The following is a 19493-nucleotide window of genomic DNA, read 5'->3' on the forward strand; positions in this document are numbered from 1 at the left end:
AGCAGAAAGGGAAACAGGGGTCCTTCAGTACAACTGTGCTCATGGCGTGGTGGACAAATAAGCCTCACTTCTTCCTTCCCTGACTTCGCCCTCCCCTCCCCCAGGTCTGTGGTGAGGCAGGAAAAGGAAGCAGCCTACAAACGACTTTGACCTCATTTTCCATAAGCCTAAGCCCCGGGGGTTTCTCAGCATTGACACAGTGTCTTGGCCAGAGGTCAGGGGGACAAGGAAACTTCTTCCCCCGCCTGCCGCCAGAAGAAGTGGAGGATGGGAGAGAACGAGGGGTTTCTGTGGGGCCTCAAGGATGGGACCAGTGGCCTGCCTCCTGGCAGATGCCCGGCAGCCAACCTGCCCCCAGAGAGAAATGACAGCCCTGCAGGAGGCTTCTGTCCCCTACATGCAGTGAGAAAGTGCCAGCCAGAAGCCTCACAGGATCAAGGGTGTGTTCAGCAGTATGGTTAGCCCAGGGCCACATGCATGCCCTTCCCAGAGATCCCGCCACACCGCACTGGGCCCTGGCACCCGATAAACCTGCCTCAAGCTGCTGCACAGGCCCAGGGGAGGGGTGAAGGGGACCGAGAAAGACTGAGATGGAGTTTTCCACTTTCTCATGAAAGGAGCACTCAGATCCAGAAATTAGAGGAGAAAACTAAATGTACTTCTTGTGCTGCTGAGTTGATGCACTATAATGAATACCTGGCAAATGCAAATGACCCAAGGTCACCTAGTTAGTATGGAAAGGAGGCACAGCCAGGACCTGAACTAGGTTTGGGAGACTCTAAGTTCAGCACTGTTGGCCTTAAAAATCAGGAACCTAAATGTCCATCAAGAGGGAATGATCATATACATGGGGGGTGGGGGAGGAGCAAGGGCAGGGAACAGAGAGAGAGAGAAAGAACCTATGACCCAATGTAGGGAGATCTTTAAAATACACAAGATAAAAATAAAGTATCTGGTTACTTATTTGTTGCTTACATCTGCTTTAGACACATCTGCCAGGATACAAGACACTGGTTCCCTGATAACCTCCTGGAGGAAATTAGGTAATGAGGCAACAGGCCAGAGAAGATTTGTCTGTGTGTAAACTTCTACCCAAACCTTCTGAATTTTGAATCAAGAAAATTACTACCTATTCAAAAAATAATAACTTTGTTTTTAAAATAAAGTAACAGAGAATCTCCTTGTTCAACCCTTTTTAGTTCAATGAAACAGACCCCTACTGAGTGCCCAGGGTGTGCCAAGCCCTTGGTGGGTACTGTGGCTCTGCCACATTGAACCGGATACCATCTCGGGCCACCAGGAGCCCACTCACCCCAGGCAACCCAGGCCCCCCAGGCTGGAGAGCGGGAAGGACAACCACAGGCCTCCCACAGCTGGGAGCCTCAGCTGGTGAGGGGTGAGGGTCTGTCCAGGGCCAGCCTCTGTGGGGCCTGATGACCACTGGGCCCAGACTCCTCAGGCCCACACTGCCTTTCCCAGCACTGGGGAGGTCAGAGCCTGAAGCAGCTCCTTTCTGCGTGTGTAGGCAAAGGGTACCACACAATCTGCCCCTTCTCTGGTCGCAAGCACTCACTGCTGAGGACCAAAGCAGCGCTAATCAGGAGGGTCAAAAAACCACAAGCCCCCAGATGGCTTTCAGTCCAGACTGGAAATGCAGCTCAAATCCACCACAGTGGACATCCCTCTCCTGCCTGGTCTTCTGCATTTTCTGGCCCTGCATTCTGTCCCTAAATCTGCTGTCCCAGCCCTCTCCTAGGTCAATGCTGCAGCAACCTAGATACCTGCACTTCCCGCTGTTTGCCCAGCATTCACAGCTATGTCCCTGGGTGTCCTCTGACCACACTAGGAAGAAAGAAATACCTCCCTGGAGCCAGGTGCTGTGGTGTGGCACATGCCAATAATCCAGCCACCTGGGAAGGAGGATGGCAAGTTGGAAGCCAACCTGGGCAACTTAGAGAGAGCCTGTCTCAAAATAAAAGTGCTGGGAGTGTAACTCAGTGATAGAGCACTTGACTAGCAGGCGGGAGGCCCTGGGTTCCATCCCCTCGACGGCAAAAACTAAACAAAACCTTTCCAAGGTGAAGCCACACCTCTGTGTGTTGCCTAGACTCTAGGAGAGAGGGGAGGCTTTTTAGGGAGGAACCACCTGGCTTCCAGTGATCCTCACCTTACCCTGGTAGAGGCTGGGAGGGAGATTGGGCAGGGTTACTGCCTTCAAAGTACAGACAAGGAACATGAGGCTCAGACATGTTGTATGACCCACTTGCCAGGTAGCTAGAGAGCAGCACGGCTGACATTTTAACCCAGGTGTCCTGACTCCAAACCTCAGACTCTTCACAATACTGTTAGAAGAGAACCTGAGGTCACTTAGTACAACCTTGTGTTTTGTGAATGATGAATTAAAGTCAGAGAGGGAGAGGAGCATCTCTGAGGTCTCCCAACATGTAAGATATAATGCTGCTCTCAAGAACCTGGCCCCTCTAGAGGCTGTTTTAGCCTCTATCGAAGGGATGAAGGCAGGTTGGTTAAGATGACCTGATATTCCCTCCCTTCCAGTGTTCCCTGATTTGTCCCAACTCCCATTTCTCAGCTTCTGCCAGGGGCTGTGAACTCAGATGTCTTCAAGGACAGGAAGTTAAGTCATGGAGTGGCCCTGGACTCCAGGATAAGAGAGCAGAGAGGGTCAGTGTGTGGGACAGAGAAGCGCTTGCCCTGCCTAAAGGCATTCAAACCCAATTAAAAAAAAAATCAATGTTTCAGCTGGGCATAGCGGCACACGCCTGTAATCCCGGCTGCTCAGGAAGCTGAGACAGGAGGACTGTGAGTTCAAAACCACCCTCAGCAACCTAGCGAGGCCCTCAGCATACTACAAGACCCTGTGTCAAAGTAAAATATAAAAAAAAGACTGGGGATGTGGCTTAGTGGTTGAGCACCCTGGATTCAATCCCCAGTACCAAAAAAAAAAAAATTAATGGTTCAAAGTGTACCAATAGTTTGTGGGTGTATGTGGGGGGCAGGGGGTAGAAGAAACAAGAATGAGTGTGATTCGGTAGTTGTTGAAACTGGGTATAGGTAATGAGGTCATTAATTAATATTCTTCCATGTAGGTGTATGTATGTTTTAAATTTTCCATAATATGAATTTTAATCAATGTGCTATCAAAATTCTATTAGGTCCTTGAGTCATATCATATCCACAGGTCACCAATCAGAACTGTACTCTAGGCCTTCCTGAGTGTCCCACCGGCTGTCCCTCATCTTTGGGCCAATTCTGTCTGCATAGCCTGGACAGGGAAATGAGAGAGTGGGAAGGAGACGCTCCTGCTTGGGAAGGGCTGGGAAGTGGGTTGTCACCTGCCCAGGAGCACAGGCTCTGGGGATTTGGGTGGATGCAGTGATAACACCTGCCTCTGCCCACACTCCTCGTAGCTGTCCTTCCCCTGGAACCCAGTTTCTTCCCTGCACCTCACCGTACTCTGCTCATCTAGGTCTCTGTGAGCCGGGGTCTGATGCTCTCAGTCTACAGAGCAGGCTGTGCCCCATCTGGGGGAAACATGAAGGGCACAAGTGGCCCAGTGCTGATGGGAATCTGGAGAGGCACCAGCCGAGCTCCCGCGGGGCCTCACTAGCAGGATCTGGAAGGCACAGGATCTGGGGAGGAAGCGGGTGGGGAGAGAAGGTGTGGGTTGGAATTTTCCTTCTTCCCTTCTCAGGCCGACTGCCATTCACTATAACCCCTTTCTAAACCCTAATGTCTTTGACAAATGTTTACAAATGTCCTGGTTTACAAAGTGCTCCACATTTATGGTGTCATTTGATCTTCCCAACCCTCGGAGGTAGAGACATACCCATATTATACAGGAGGAAACGGAGGCTCCTCGTGATCAGGCAACTTGTCCAAGATCATAGCTTGTAAGTGGCAGAGCCCAGAGACGACCCAAATTTATTTATTGATATTCTATTTTTTCCTGAGACTCACTATATTGCCTAGGCTGGTCTCAAACTCCTGGGTTCAAGTGATTCTCTTGCCCCAGTCTCCAGAGTAGCTAGGAGTGCAGGTATGTGTCATTGTGCTTGGCTTTGACTTTAACTTTTATGTTCTTTTTGAGGGATGGGTGGGGGGGAGTCCCCTGTCATTGGGCTCTGCAGCTTTCCAGGGGCCCATGGAGACAGAAGTGAATTTCACTGGGGTTCTAAATAGTCAATGGGGATGGCAGGAAGTTTCCTGGGGTTACTACTTTGACTGCAAGTGTGCTGAGAGTTTTAACTGAACAGTGTTGTTAAAGGCATTGGTGATACTTGAATGGATCTTCTGGGATATTGACAGTCACTGGGGAAATTTGGATTTCCCAGTCACTTTATGGGATGACCACACAGCACCCAAATCTCACTTGAATGTGATAGAGACACTGAAAGAAGATTCCAGCATTGTCCACATGAACTAGGAACAGTGACCTTGGGTCTTCCATCAGATCTGAATTTAGTTTTAACTTTGCTGTGTGTGACTCAGGCCCAACTTTTGCCTTTCTGGTCCTTAGGCCAGCCAAACCAAAGTGATCTCCTGTGCCAGCTCACTGCATGGTAAGACTCCACTCTGTTAACAATCTCCTGGAGAAGATGCTTTGGGGAAGGACAGTCCCTGATCAGAAGAAGCATCCCAGCCCCCTCACTGGGCTGGGAATCTAACACCAGGGAGAGACCAGCATCAAAGCAAGGCACTTGTAAGGAGGAATTCAACAGGCCCGTGCTGGACTGGCCTGGCCTACGGAGGCTTGATTCCCATGCCTGTTCCCCTGTTAATTTAGCTTGTTTTCCAAACAGGGGCCAAATAGTCCTCTCCAGCAGCAGCAGCAGCAGCAGAAGGAAACATTATTAAAAGCGAGTCCGTTAGTGGGCATGGTGTGTGGACGAAGTCTTTGGAGTTTTGGCTGCCAAATAAAGACTTTATTGTTGTCATTCCTCCTTTCCCAAGCTCCCTCCCTCTCTCCTCTCCTCCCTCCCTCCTCTCCCTCCCTGCAATCTGCCCCTCCCTCCCCCTAACCTAACCTCCCCACCCTAGTAGGATCTGGTGGAAGAAAAGTCAGCACGCACCACCACGGGAGATCAGAACTTCTAGCTGGCTCTCTGCTGCCACAGCTCCACCGAAGGGTGGGGAGGAAGAGGAGGACCGCCCGACCCAGAGCTGAGGACAGCAGGTGTGTGCAGGTAAGCCCGGGCTGGGAGAGGCCCAGGAGTTCTGAAGTCTCCTTTTTCCAGCCAGTTACCCCCTGCCCTTCCCATCCAGCTTACTGATCAAGCCTCTGTCTTCCCAGTGTGTCCCTGCTTCCTTCCCCCCCCTCCTCCCCAAAGAGCTCAAATGCAGTCTTCCTCCTTTCCTCCCCCGCCCTCTTCCTCTTCTCCTCTCCATCCTCCTGTACCCCCATATTCGCTGCTGCTAAAGGGAAACTTTCTTGCTACAGATGTTTGCTGTAGCCCAGAGAGCTACGTCGCACACAGAATTCCAACAGAGCAGGTGTTGCCATAGAAACTGGACACTAAGCCCATCTCTCTGCACCTTTCATGTATTGTCACACTTTGTCAAAGACACACACACTCTCTCTGCATCTAGTCTCTCACCCTCTCACACACCTCTCCAGCTGTAAGAGCAAAGAGAAAGTGTGTCTTCTCACGGAGATGGCAGAGCCAAAAGAAAATCATGTGTCCTGAGTCTAGGCCGGGCAGGGAGAGGACGAGTGAGACAGGAGCTGGAAGACTCTCTCTGTTCTTTTGAGCTTAATTGGGTAGGAGGGAGAAAGATGTAGCCTTCCAAGCAGATCTGCTCAGCAGTCCGAATTTCTGTCTTCCTGGTCCAAACCACTTGGCTTTTGGAAAGAAAGAAAGAAAAGAAAGCAACCCTGCCTGCAAGTCTTTTTTTTTTTTTGGTACCAGGGACTGAAGCCAGGGGCACTTAACCACTGAGCCACATCCCCGGCTTGTTTTATTTTATTTTTTTTTAATTTAGACACAGGGTCTTGCTAAGTTGCTCAGGGCCTTGCTAAGTTGCTGAGGCTGGTTTTGAACTCGTAATCCTCCTGCCTCAGCCTCCTGAGCCACTGGGATTACAGGCATGTGCCACCACCACATCCAGCCTGCAAGTCTTAGAGGTCCTGATTCCCAAATCTAGGGCAGTTGTTTTTTTGTTTTGTTTTGTTTTGGTTTGGTTTTTTCTCCTTTGTAGGCAAAAAAAATAAAAAAATAAAAAATCTCTCCTTAAAGCCATTCCAAAATTAACACAACCCTTGAGGTTAGAAAGGGGATCTTGTGGTAGAGGGAAAAGAAGACAGTTATTCCTTAAGCTATCAGGGAAGGGAAAACTGGGGACCCCTCCCCATCCCCAAAACTCACTGACAAGGTGGGGAGTGGCAGGCAGGGTTTGGGCTGGCAGGATTCCCAGGCACAGCTCATCTCCAGACCACCAGGGGTGGTGGGGACAGTGGCTGTGAGGACAGCTTGCTAAAAACACAGTGTGTGGACCCTCATTCCAGGCAGGCTGAATGCAAACCAGGAATCCATGCTTTTTAAAATACATCCAGGGTCCCAATGGTTGGCCAGGGCTTGATAAACTGAGTTGGGGCCTGAGGGAGACCTTCTGCCATGTATGAACCCAGGACTTCTCCAGTGTTCTCTGAGCAGAAGGCTGTGTGGTTGCCTGGAAAAGGAGCTCCAAGTGTCCCAACAGGCCCTCCCTTATCTGGAGAGTCAGAGTGAGCACTGGAGGGAATAGGACTGTCCCCGGTGAGTGGCCCTCTCCATCCTGCTTGCAAGCCCAAGCATCTCTATCACAAAGGATCATTTCAGAAACATAGTTCCCTCAGTACAGCTTCAAAGAGCTCCTGTTTCTTCTTATCTGCTGAACATGATGCTGGCTGAGCTCCAACCCTTCTAGACTCCCTCTCCTCTTCATGACAGCTTTCGGTTCTGATGGGCTGTCTCAGAGGTCGGGCCTACTGTGAAGTTCTTTGCTCCCTCTTCATTTCCCTGGAGGGTAGCCCTGTTTATTGAACACAAGAGAGAAGCATCTCAAAGCCAGAGGGGTAAAACAAAAAACCAGGTATGAAAGACTGTCCCCCAGGCAGCAGAGGAAGGAGACTCCACCTTTGCTACCCTCTTACCAGCTGCAGAAAGTGTGGGGCGAGGTTAGTGAACCAGAGGGACAGAGTTAGCTTTTCCCAGGTGGCCAGGGGGCTTTTAGGGTCTCTCCAAACTCATTGATTCCGAGTCCTAAGTGGAGTCTTCAGAGTCACAAAGAAGTTGCTCTGCATGGAAGAGGCAATATCTACACTGCAAGAAAGACCCCTGCTTTTGAGCAGTGAGTGGGGCTGCCCTTGAACGAGGCTGAAGGAGAAAAGGCCCCTTACCTTGAAATATTATCAATAATCCCTTGGCATTCACTGAGCACTTACTTTGCCACATTAACTCACTTAACTTTCAAAATAATCCAAAAAGTGGTTGGCTAGGGGTAAAGTGCCTACCTAGCATGTACGAGGTCCTGGATTTGATCACCAGCATTGGGGGGAAAAGAAAGGTATTAGTATGCCCAGGGAAAACAACTACAGATCTGGTTGAGATCCAAATCTATAATTACTGGAGCCATCAGACAGATGATGATGATGATTCCTCCTCCTCCTCCTCCTCCTCCTCCTCCTCCTCTTCTTTGTTGGTACTGGGGGTTGAACTCAGGGCACTCGAACACTGAGCCATATCTCCAGCCCTATTTTGTATTTTATTCCTAGACAGGGTCTCACTGAGTTGCTTAGTGCCTCACCTTTGCTGAGGCTGGCTCTGAACTCGCGATCCTCCTGCCTCAGCCTCCTGAGCCGCTGAGATCACAGGCGTGCGCCACCATTCCTGGCAAACAGATTCTTCTTGTCCTTCTTAAGCAGCTGGAGATGCTGGAGATGCTGGCGTGGAGCCAGGCCTGGTGGTGCATACCTGGAATCCTAGCTACTCACCAGGCTGAGGCAGGATTATAAATTTGAAGCCAGGCTGGGCAACTTGGTGAGACCCTGTTTCAACATCAAAGGACTGGGGCCATAGCTCAGAGGTAGAGTGCTTGCCCAGCATATACGGGTTAGCGGATCCTCAGTACTTGATCCTCAGTACTACACCAAGAAAAAGAAACCCAGGGAGGGAGCAGAGAGGAGGCCATGGTGGGCAGCAGGCTGTCAGAGGAGAAAAGTCTTCTCACTCTTCTCACTCTGGTTTCTTCCACTCTGGTTTCCCAGAAGGGAAAATTTGCTCTTCTGGACTCATTGCCGGAGGCCATAAAACTTCATTCTGTTTACACTTTGCCTTGTGGTAGACACTGGGGGAGACAGATGGTCTCTCCATAATAGTATTATATTTATTTTTAGCACTCTTTGATCGGTAGCACATTTAAAAGTTGCTTATCACATTCCCTTCTGACAAATGCATGAGGAATGTAGACAGAGAGAAGGTTTTGTTATCCCCATTTTACAGATGAGGCAATTGAGGCTCAGAACAGGACCACACCAGTCCTAATGGGGATTGGAAAGAGCTCCAGGCTGACTGGGTGCACCTGTCTCATTCTTCTACGAATGAGCGAATGAGCGGGCAGAGATGCCTGATTGTCCCTGCTTCCAATTGCCCTCTGGGCTACAGGAAGAGATATAGAGAACAGAATGGCTTCCAAAAGTCTGGGTTTAAAAGAGAAAGAAGAGGAAGAAGAGATGGGACTAAGTGTGTAGCTCAGTGGTAGAGTGCATGCTTAGCGTGGGTGAGGCACTGGGTTCCATCCCCAGCACCAAAAATGGGGTCTAGGGAGTGTCCATAGGCCTGGTTCGGGGACAGGGTATCTGTCTGTGCTAAGCCACGAGGACACTTAAAGACGACTACTTAGCCAGATAATTTGTTGTAAGAATGTCAGTTCATAGTATGAATAAAACTGATGCTAACCCTGCCCAGCCCTGGCAGACGACCCTGACCTCTCCACACAAAGCCAACTATCCTTAAACCAGCTCCTAAGGACTTGACAAGCCCTCTGGGCCTCAGCCCAGCCTTGTTCAAAGCTGAAACACTGTACCAGTCCTGGATTCTAACCTTAAATAAATGTGATAGATAGGAAAGAGGAATAGCTCACTTTAAAGATCAATGAACTCCCTAGAGAACCCACTCTTTTGTAGATAAATAAATAGATAAATCAATAAGTCCTGCCATTTGTAGAGATTTTGACCTCAATTGCGTGCCTTCGAATGCATGATCTCATTTAAATCCTCACACAGATGAGCTGGCTGGTGCCCGGGGAAGAGAGTCAGAGCTAGGGTTCAAGTTCAGATTTATATAGTTGGAACTGACATTTGAATTTTAAACTCTCTTAGGAAATGTGCCTAAATGTAGAGAGTGAATTTAGGGTTGGCCAAAGCAACTGCTCTTCCCCTCCATGAAGCAGCACCTTTGTGAGAGCCGGTGCTGGAGACCGGGCTGCATGAATCACGTCGTTGTAGGTGTCTAACAAGTGGTCATTGACTAGCAGAAAGGGGGGGGTGGGGTGGGGAGGTGTGCTTGCAAAAGCATAAGAAATTTTAAACACACATGCATACTCCACCCTGAGGGAGCTTGATATTGGACAGAAGGCAGGAGTGGAGAGGGGTAGGTTTGGGGCTCTATGGGAGGGACTGTGACTCTCCTTGAAGTCTGGGTACCTCCAGGATCTTGGGTCTGGTTTTAGAGACTTAGGATATCACTGAGCTTGGGCCAGAGATCTGCTGTGCTGCCAGCCAAGCTCTGCAGGGAGGAGCAGGCCCCTGAAAAAGGGCTTAGAAACTAGCACTATTTCCTTGTGTGCTCAGGCCGTGGAGTGGCTCTGATTCAGCCTGGGGCTCCAAGCTTCTGTGGAAATTTGCCCCATGCCCCACGCCCCAGGGTGCATTTCCTAGGGAGCCTCTTGTAGGTTCTGGGAGGAATTTGGCTAGCCCTTGAGGACTGGAATGCAAAAGGGTCAAAGGGACTAGTGGGAGGATAAGATGGTTCTCCAAGGGTCTGGCACTGGAGATGGGGATGTGGTGGCCCTGCAGGGCAGAATTGGGACTGACCTTCCCATTCATGTCACCCTGACAATGGCCATCCAGGCTCTGTGACACTGAGAACCCAACCCCCGCAGAGGCCAGCTCCCAAGTCACTCCCAGATAACAGAGCAGGAAGTTTCTGGAAGCTCTGCAAGCATTGCTTGCTTTAAGGGCACCTCACATGTGCTTTGGTGACAAAGGCAATGAAGGGGAATAAGGAACCTCAGCCGCCTCTAGACTTGGCCTTGGAGCCAGTATTCATTCTCACAGCAGGAGAGATTTACTTCTGGCGTATTTCCAGACTTCTGGGTGATTAAAATACAAAGAAATTCACAAAGGGGTGGGGGGGAAGGTCCATAAGTTGGGCTTTTAAAAATGTTTATGTTTAGAATATTAGTGTTTAAACTGCCCCCTTAATTTATATGTAATATGATTGTGTGCTATTTTCCAGAAAATTATAGGCTTTATAAAGTGTTAATTCATAATTCAACAAATATAAGTGATCTGGAGTCCAGCAATGAGGCTCAAGTTTAAGGTTCCACAATGAACGTCTTGTCTTTTCAGTCCTTTCAGTGGGTCGCCAGACTGTCACACCTCCACAGCAGGTGAGGCCAGGAACCTCACTGCAAGGCCCCTGGGGATAGAGAGGTCCAGGGAAAAATGGCCCGAGACCCCCTTGGAGAAGCCAGCCTCCCTCTCCGCTTCCTTCCCATACATGCATGCACACAGGGCACATGTGAGTGTGAGTCTGCTTCTATGTGTGGAATGGGGAGAGGACCATGCATGTAGGTGTGTAAGAGTGTGCAGCTGGGTTCTAGGGTGTGTGTGCACGTGTGAGTGAAAGCTGTGAACCCCAAGAAGCCTGCATCCCCAGGGCCTGGGACAGGGGGTGGACCATCACAATTGAGCAGAAAGTACAAAAAAATCCATTTGCAACTATGTGGGAAGGGGACCTTGGCTGGAGACCAGCAGGGATAGAGTAGGGTTGATAGTCTTAGAAAGGGAAGGTACAGGGCACCCTCTTCCTGGACCCTTCCCAGCCCAGGCCAGGGGAGGAAGCCTGTGGGAACTGCCACTCGCCACCGTGGCCCTGGGTTGATTGATATTTCTCTAGGTTCATTCATCTCCAACCACATGGCCCTATCTGAGGTGTCATCAAGGCCAATGGAAAGGCAAATCCAAAAGATCCTTAAGCTTCCTATTCCAATGTTACTGAAGACAAAAGGAAGTTCCTCTTGATAGCTTACCTCAATATTACCAACTCCAAAGGATATGGAGAGCAGAAATACCAGGTCAAAGGAAAAAGTGCTTTTCCCCTATATCTTTCTATTCCTTTCCTATTTATTTTCCCAGGAGCCTCCACATCTGGGGAGAAATTCCTGGCATGGCTTATGCTGGCAAAGACCAGCATTCTCTGAGCCAAGTGCAGTGGGCGAGGAGAGGGGAGGCCAGAGCACGGGTGAGCATGGGTGGATGCAGGGTGTCTGAGCACTTTCCTTCTTCCCATGAGCTCTGCTCTGGAAGGCGGAAGATTTCGATTTTTGTACTCAGTTGTCTGTGAAATGACTTCCTGGCCTTAGCAAGCCACTTTTTCCCTCCAGACTCACTTTTCTGTAAACAGTGGGTTCTTGGTGGGGTCAAACCATTTTTGGTAATGAAATTTTTTCTTTTCTTTTCTCAAATGAATGTTTTGGCTAAACCTCAATGTATACAACAGATTTTTAAAATCTAAGTTGGTACAAGAATGGGCTGAGAGTACCCAGGGCCACCTCCTCAGTTCCCCAACCCAAGGGACCCTGTGGAAATGGAGGCACAGTTTGAAAAACACTGTGATGGGATCTCTAAGGACTCTTCCAGATGTAATACCCCAGGACTCAAGGCTCATACATCCTAACATGCCTCTTATAAAGGCAGGAATGATCTTTTCATGCCACAAATGGAGAGATGCAGGACCAGAGGGGTCAAGGGCTTTCTCCAACTCCTGACCCAGTTCAGTGGGCTTTCTCCCAGGATGGACCATCCTCCCCAGAGCAGGTTCATTGCTACTATGTGGGAAATCCAGAACCTGGAGCCTTCTTTATCCTCACCTGCTCTATAGTCCCCTAGCTCTGGACCATCTCCCCAGGAGCCAGTCCTGCCTGGCTCTGGCCATAGAGTCAAGGCATCTACCCCTGCAGCCCTGCAAACTAATGAACCCCTGGGTCTCCCCTCTGCAGGTGAATCACCTGGATCATGAGGTCATCCCTCTGCTGGCTCCTCCCACTTCTCCTCATCTTGGCCTCAGGGGCCCAAGGCCAGTCAACAAGACGACCAAGACCCGGGAGCCGGCCCAGGCCCAGGCCCCAGCCCCGGCCCAGGCCCACTCCAAGCTTTCCCCAGCCCCATGAGCCAGCAGAGCCCACAGACCTGCCTCCCCCACTGCCTCCGGGCCCTCCATCTGTCTTCCCTGACTGTCCCCGGGAATGCTACTGCCCCCCTGATTTCCCATCGGCCCTCTACTGTGACAGCCGCAACCTGCGCAAGGTCCCTGTCATCCCGCCCCGCATCCATTACCTCTATCTCCAGAACAACTTCATCTCTGAACTCCCTGTGGAGTCCTTCAAGAACGCCACGGGCCTGAGGTGGATCAACCTGGACAACAACCGGATTCGCAAGGTAGACCAGAGGGTGCTGGAGAAACTGCCCAGCCTGGTGTTCCTCTACATGGAGAAGAACCAGCTGGAAGAGGTGCCCTCGGCCTTGCCCCGGAACCTGGAGCAGCTGAGGCTCAGCCAGAACCACATCTCCAGGATCCCCCCGGGCGTCTTCAGCAAGCTGGAGAACCTGCTGCTCCTGGATCTGCAGCACAACAGGCTGAGCGACGGCGTCTTCAAGCCCGACACCTTCCAGGGCCTCAAGAGCCTCATGCAGCTCAACCTGGCCCACAACATCCTGAGAAAGATGCCACCCAAGGTCCCCTCGGCCATTCACCAGCTCTACCTGGACAGCAACAAGATCGAGACCATCCCTAATGGATACTTCAAGGGCTTCCCCAACCTCGCCTTCATCCGGCTGAACTACAACAGGCTGTCGGATAGGGGACTCCCCAAGAACTCCTTCAACATCTCCAACCTGCTCGTGCTGCACCTGTCCCACAACAAGATTAGCAATGTGCCGGCCATCAACAACAAGCTGGAGCACCTGTACCTCAACAACAACAGCATAGAGAGTGAGTGGGGTGGGGCCAGGGCTGCAGGGGCCAGGGCCAGGGAGGGTGGGGGCTCTACACCCTTTCTCAGGAGCCTCAGAGTGGGCGATACCAAAAGCATCCTCTGGGAAGGATGTGGCTGGGTGGTAAGTGCTTGCCTAGCATCAGGAGGCTTTGGGTTTGATCCTTAGCACTGGAAAAGCATCCACTTGATCTCTGGACTGCAAATCTTGGCCTTACCACTTGCTGTATGTATGTGACCTTGAAAAGTTAGTTGACCCTTCCAGGAAGTTTTCTCATCTATAAAAAGAGAATGAAAACAATACCTTGTAGCACAAGGTTGATAGGAGGACTTAATAGTTAAATATGGATGAAGTTACAAAATGCCATGTTTGGAGGGTAATAGGTTTTCTTCCTCCATCTGTTCTCATCAGTACCAGTTTCTTTGGCATCTGGATCTATTAATAGGGTAGACATAGAATATACTCCTGGACATTCTCCTAAAAACAGAATAGAAATATTGAATGCTCACCCTGAAATGTCCTGGGCTTGTATGCTGCAGAAGCCAGCACTGTGGGAGAAAGCTTCTTCTCAAAGTTGGACCTCAGTTTTGAAGAGTCTGTGAAAGGTATCCAGAGAGGCAGCTATTTTTTCAGCATATACAACTGGTAAAAATGTGGCAGCTAGGGGGAAAAAAATGCCTGTATGCTGGTGCTTTCTGAATCTGTCTGGAAGGTTGCAATGTTTAGTTGCACATTGGAGAGAGAGAGTTGGGCTAAGCTATATTACAGGGTCCTCAGTTTATTGCAGCATAGAACAGGAAGTGGAGAGTCTCAACTGTGCTTTAATCAGAATGTCAGATCTGAGCAGAAGCTTCAGAAATGAAAGAGTATCTGGCTCCCTTCATATAAGGAATGAAGGGTGAAGAGAATCAAGGAAAAAGAAAGGGAAACCTAGAACAATATGGGAGGATCTTTGGTTTCTAATCCAAAAAGAGAGAATTTAAGTTTCTATGATCTTGGAACAAATGGACACACAGGCCTGTTCATGTATCTGGGATAATTACAAGAAGTGAAGAAGGTGTGTGTTTGTTTATCTTGCAAGAAACAAATTCAGGAAAATAGAAAAGCAGTCTAATTTTACCCTGCAGATAGCAATTAAAGTGGAACACATTAACCCCAGAAAGATGAATAGGTTGAGAATATAGACAGAAAGGACACTTCAATTAATAGATGGTGACAGTTCCAGACTGTGGAAAAACATGTTGCAGAGAAGTATCTCAGACTGCTGAGGTTGAAGTCAGAAAAATCATGCCCTCCACTGCAAGCGCTCACCCCCACCCAGCCTGACTTCCACATCACTAACAGAATAGGATGGGCACAGTGGGACCTGGGTCAGCATGATGATTATGTTTTCTTTTCTTTCTTTTTTGGTACCGGGGATTCAACCCAGAGGCCCTTAACCACGGAGCCACATTCCCAGCCCTTTTTTATATTTTATTTAGAGACAGGATCTTGATGAGTTGCTTAGGGCCTTGATCCTGAGGCTGGCTTTGAACTCAAAATCCTCCTGCACCAGCCTCCCTCCCAAGACACTGGGATTACAGGCATGTGTCACCATGCCTGGCACGATTATGTTTTCAACAATTATCATATTGCTGCCACCTGTACATTTTGCAAAATGACATCATAAACATTCCCTCGTTGATGTACAGGGCAGGCACCACCCTCAACATTTCACACAATGAGGAACAAGTGTCAGAATAATAAGGCACAAAATAATAAAGCCCTATGGGAAAATCCACCTGGGTCAGGGTCCTTCCATTACCTCAACCATGAAAGAGAGAAAACAGGAGAGGAAGAGAAGACAACAATGACTCCTCCCTCTCTTCCCTCTTTAGTCTCCACAGAGGACAAGCAAGGCCAGGCTTAGGGAGAAAAAAGAATCTTATTTAGAAGATGACATGCCTCATCTGTCTCATAAGAGGCAAAGGATAAAATGGAATCTCTGGCCATGGACACTTGAGAATCAGTGGGCTCATCACCTCCCCAGATCTCTTCCTCTTCCTGTCATCCCTACTTCTGTCGACATAACCATCTTCCATCCATCCTCACACTCCACACCCACCCCACAGGCGTAATTCTCCAGAGTAATTCTCACATCCCCGTGGCTTCCGATCTTCCCTCCCTCTGTTCCTTCTCCACACTTAGCTAGATTCCTCTTTCTACAGCATAAACCTGATCATGGGGGTCTCCAAGGACCCCTTCCAATTTAACACCCCAGGATGCTATGGGTCGGATATTGTAACATCCAATTCTCCAGAGTGACTTCAATAACAATTATTGATCATTTCCAACTTTCAGTCATTTTGCAAATGAGTAAACAGCCTGGAGGTTAGGGCCACCCATCTATGGTCACCCATTCCCAAGGTCAGCTAGTTCCAGAGAGAATTCTAGAGTCCTTCCTTCTCTTTGCCTCCCTCGCACCCTGCTGTTGACGTCTCCCCTTCTTTCTCCATAGAAATCAATGGGACGCAGATCTGTCCCCATGACCTGGTGGCCTTCCACGACTTCTCCTCAGACCTAGAGAACGTGCCACACCTGCGCTACCTGCGGCTGGATGGGAACTTCCTGAAGCCACCCATCCCACTGGACCTCATGATGTGCTTCCGCCTCCTGCAGTCCGTGGTCATCTAGACCTTGCCCTGGGCTGGACCTCCTCCGACCGCACTTGAAGGCGCCTGTGCCCATCATTTTTCTCTGTCTCCCTCTCTTGCTCCCAGCCCCGCCTCTTACCTCTCCCCTTTCTGAGGATGGGAGATGCCGTAGGTTCTGCTGCAGCTCTGAAGCAAGACTTCCCAGGGCTTGATTTGGTCCCACCCAGTTCAAAGGCACCCCCTGCACACACACACCCAAACGGCTGGCCTCCTGTGATCTCCCTCTACTCCAGAAACACAGATGTATGCCTAAGGACTTCACATACCCTCTTCCCTCTTCCACCCATCACTCCTGGCTCAGGCTGGGCCATGGATTGACATCTGACCTTGGTCCTGGCCAAGTGAGACACAGAGATGATTTGGGGAAGCCCAGAGGTGAGCTTCGGAGAGTCCTGCTGGAGATTTCTCCATCTTGGGCAACGCTGCCCCAAAGAGGCTGAGAAATCCAGGTCTCCTCAACCAAGGATCCCTCCTTCCAAAACTGCTGTTCCACCTCCCTGTTCAGGGACACAGCACTGCTCTCTGCCATCCACATTATCCAGGAAGGAAGTGTGAGGGAATGACCAAGATGGGCCGGAGGGTTAGGGTTCCCAAAGGGCCTGCATCTGGCTGTCTCTGCACAGGGATAGTCTGAAGTCCCTCCTCCTTCTCCAGGCAAACCCAGCATACACCCTCCTGCTGGGCCTCAGATAGGAACAGTGGCTCAAAGAACTGGGATTCAGCTAGAGGGAGGGGGCTGGGGATCAGGGTCTGAGGCTGGGCCCATGTCAGTATAGATGGGTCCTGCAGCCCCCCTGACCCAACTTTAACTCAAGTCCTGAGGCCCTGGGGAACACAGTGTTCACAGTGGAAGGTCAAGAGACACCGCCCCACCCCGCCATCTGTTCTGTGTTAGTGTGATCAGCCCAGTCACTTCCACCCCCAAGCAGGCGGTTCTTGAGGAACAAGGAAGAAGGGGCGGAGCATCTGGAAATCTCCCAGAAGCCTCTGCCACATTGGAATTTGGCCCCCATTTCTAAGACAGACACATCAGTGACACCTGGTGGCTGCTGAAGGTCACAGCTGGCTCCAGACTCCTCACCCTCTCGGTGGGGTGATGTTCCAAGGTTAAGAAGCTGGTATAGGATTCCAGCTTGGAAGAGCCACGGGTGACGTGCATGGTGCCTCTCTCCTCTAGAGCCCAAAGGGCACAAAGGTGCAGAGGTCTGCATCTTTACTAACAGTGAATGAGCATAAATGGGAAACCTTGGAGAGCCCAGATGAGAATACAGTTTGACCTTGATCCTGACAGATCCATTTGCTCTCAGCTCCCACATCCATAAACACAGGTGGGGATAAAATGCTCCTTTGAGGTCCCAGTTCTCATGTGCCAAGTCTTCATCTCTGCACTCTCCAGCACACCCTAATGCAGGACAAGTCTTACCTATTACCCCTTTCTTTGCAGTAATTTATTCCCTATATGATTGTCCCTCCCCAAAGGATTCTCTTTTCTCCTTACCTGGCCCAGGTGAGCAGCTCAGCAGGTCTCCAAGTGGCACCTGGGCTTCCTCACCTACCTCTTTCCCCCCTAATTTACTCCAGGGGCTCTGACCCTCTGTAGTCCTGAGTGTGTATGCTGGTGGGGAGTATGGAGAGGTGGATGTTCTGGAAACAGGTAACACAGTGCCCACCCTCAAGCCAGGATGAGAAAAGCTCCAAAGGTTTCAAGAAGTTGGATTAAGCCGAGTCCCAAACATTAAGGCATTTCTATTATACTCTCATTCACTTCTTTTTTGCACCTTCTAGGTCCATCCCACCCCCGACTCTTTTCCCTGCTCCATTCAGCTTCCTCTTCTGGCTGCAGCTGGTTTCTCCAAGGCTCCTGCTTAAAGTCAACATATTATTATGGCTGTAAGCAACCTGGTGCTATGGCCTGGATAAGCCCCCTTCGGACCTGTTCACACCCTGCGACCTCAGCCCCTTTGGTGAGGCCCTTAGGGGAGCACAGCTCCTGTGACTCCCCAGGGGGAGCCTAGTCCTGCAAACCTTTTAGTGGCCACACCATCATCATCATTCCATTGCCCCATCTAGAATCTGTCTGCTCCCTGTGTTGCTCTCTGCAGCTGTACACCACAGGGGGAGCATTCAATTGGCATCATAGGTTACCCCCACCCCGGCCAAGCACACACAATGGGCAGGTTGCCTTTCAGTTTAGAAAGCCCCTTCTCTTTACCCAAGTTCATTGCCTCAGTGCTGCTGGCATCTACATAAACAGGTGTGTACGTAGGTGTGTATGTGTACTCTGCACATATAGCTACTCTCTCTTGAAGACCATGTTAACTTTGTGGAACAAGTTTCACATTTCAACACGCTTTACAGCAGAGGAAATAAAGTAATATGAAAAACAACTTGCTTGAAATTGAGACTGTGAACAGGTCAAGATAATACCTTAAAGTCATCTGTATCCCTATCCCCTGACACCACCCCCCACCTCCACACCTCTTACTGAAAAGATGGGTGGAGGAAAGAAATTATTCTTAAGAATCTGCTGGGACAGTCATCTCAAAGCTTTTTCTCAGAGAATTTCCTCAAAACTCATAGCCCTCAAGAGAAATTATTCCTAATGTTAGACTAGAAATCAAACAGCCACATCTGAATCCAAACCCCCAGGTTCTTTTGACCCACAGACACTAAATTGTCAAGGTCTCCCCAGGCTCAGTTTTGAGGCACAGGTGGAAAGACAAAACAGTCAACTTTCCTGGCCAAGCTTAGGGATGAACTGGGGAAATGTAATGTGCACAGGAACAATGGAAAAGCCATTTTGAGGGCAGAGAATAAAGGGCCAAATCATTTGAAATGGGGGTCTGTAGGCCATGCAGAAGTTCCTGAAAGGCAAGCAGGGGGTGCCCCTGGCTCCTCTTTGGAAGGAACTTGGCTCCAAAAGTGACTTACTAGAATCCCAGTTCATACCACCTTCTGTAGGAGAAAACTGCCAAATATGCCCTCCTGCTTCCCATCCTGCCTGCTGAACACCTGCTTCAGGTCCATTTGGCAAATGTTCAGGGACATCAACTATAGGCCAGGTTCCCAGTTAAGAATTTAGGCTGAGCAATACAGACCCCATGCCCTTGAGGAATTCATAACTTGGTAAAGGGGGAAATTCCACGAATTGGATTTCAGTCTGAAGCGTTAGGAGTCATGCTGTGTACAAACAGCAGGGAGGAGAGGACCCCTGTCTCTGCTTAGGGGAAACTGGAAAGGCTCCTGTCATTTAAGCAGGCTCTTAGGGATCACTCGAATTTTGTCAAATGGGAAAAGGAAAAAGCACATGTCTGGAATGGCCAACTCAAGGAGGAGAGGAGTCCACCCTGGGGAAGGGGGAGGGGGATTCTGAGGAGAAGGAAAGAACTGTGTTCCTGTCCTGGAGTTATGTGGCTAGCAGTCCTCAGCAGGGAATATACCTTGCTATCCAAAAAGCAGGAGGGTTCTTGAACTTTCCACCCCCACCACTCTCCCTGCCCAGAACATAGGCAGCAACAAGGTCATCT

The 19493-nt window shown here is 49.8% G+C and overlaps 1 protein-coding gene and 1 long non-coding RNA gene across 3 annotated transcripts in view; one reads left to right on the forward strand and one right to left on the reverse strand.

Annotated features, from left to right (window-relative positions):
• Positions 1-5187, reverse strand: part of LOC125618537 — a 28404-nt gene extending 23217 nt beyond the window's left edge. The window contains exon 1 of the long non-coding RNA XR_007349879.1: positions 5054-5187. This is a non-coding gene — a long non-coding RNA (uncharacterized LOC125618537). The remainder of the gene's footprint in view (positions 1-5053) is intronic.
• LOC107140698 (proline and arginine rich end leucine rich repeat protein) lies at positions 5042-18353 on the forward strand. Of its 2 annotated transcripts, none has more exons than XM_015483875.2 (3): positions 5042-5194; positions 12280-13271; positions 15771-18353. In XM_015483875.2, the coding sequence occupies exons 2-3, from the start codon at positions 12296-12298 to the stop codon at positions 15944-15946; spliced, it is 1152 nt and encodes a 383-aa protein (XP_015339361.1). In that variant the 5' UTR covers positions 5042-5194; positions 12280-12295; the 3' UTR covers positions 15947-18353. The 2 variants fall into 2 exon arrangements, with proteins under 2 accessions (XP_015339361.1, XP_015339358.1); XM_015483872.2 differs by having other exon boundaries at positions 5048-5204.
• Positions 18354-19493: the final 1140 nt, after the last annotated feature.

The sequence above is a fragment of the Marmota marmota genome, unplaced genomic scaffold (genome assembly GCF_001458135.2).
Source record: "Marmota marmota marmota unplaced genomic scaffold, marMar, whole genome shotgun sequence".
Taxonomy (NCBI): Eukaryota; Metazoa; Chordata; class Mammalia; order Rodentia; family Sciuridae; genus Marmota; species Marmota marmota.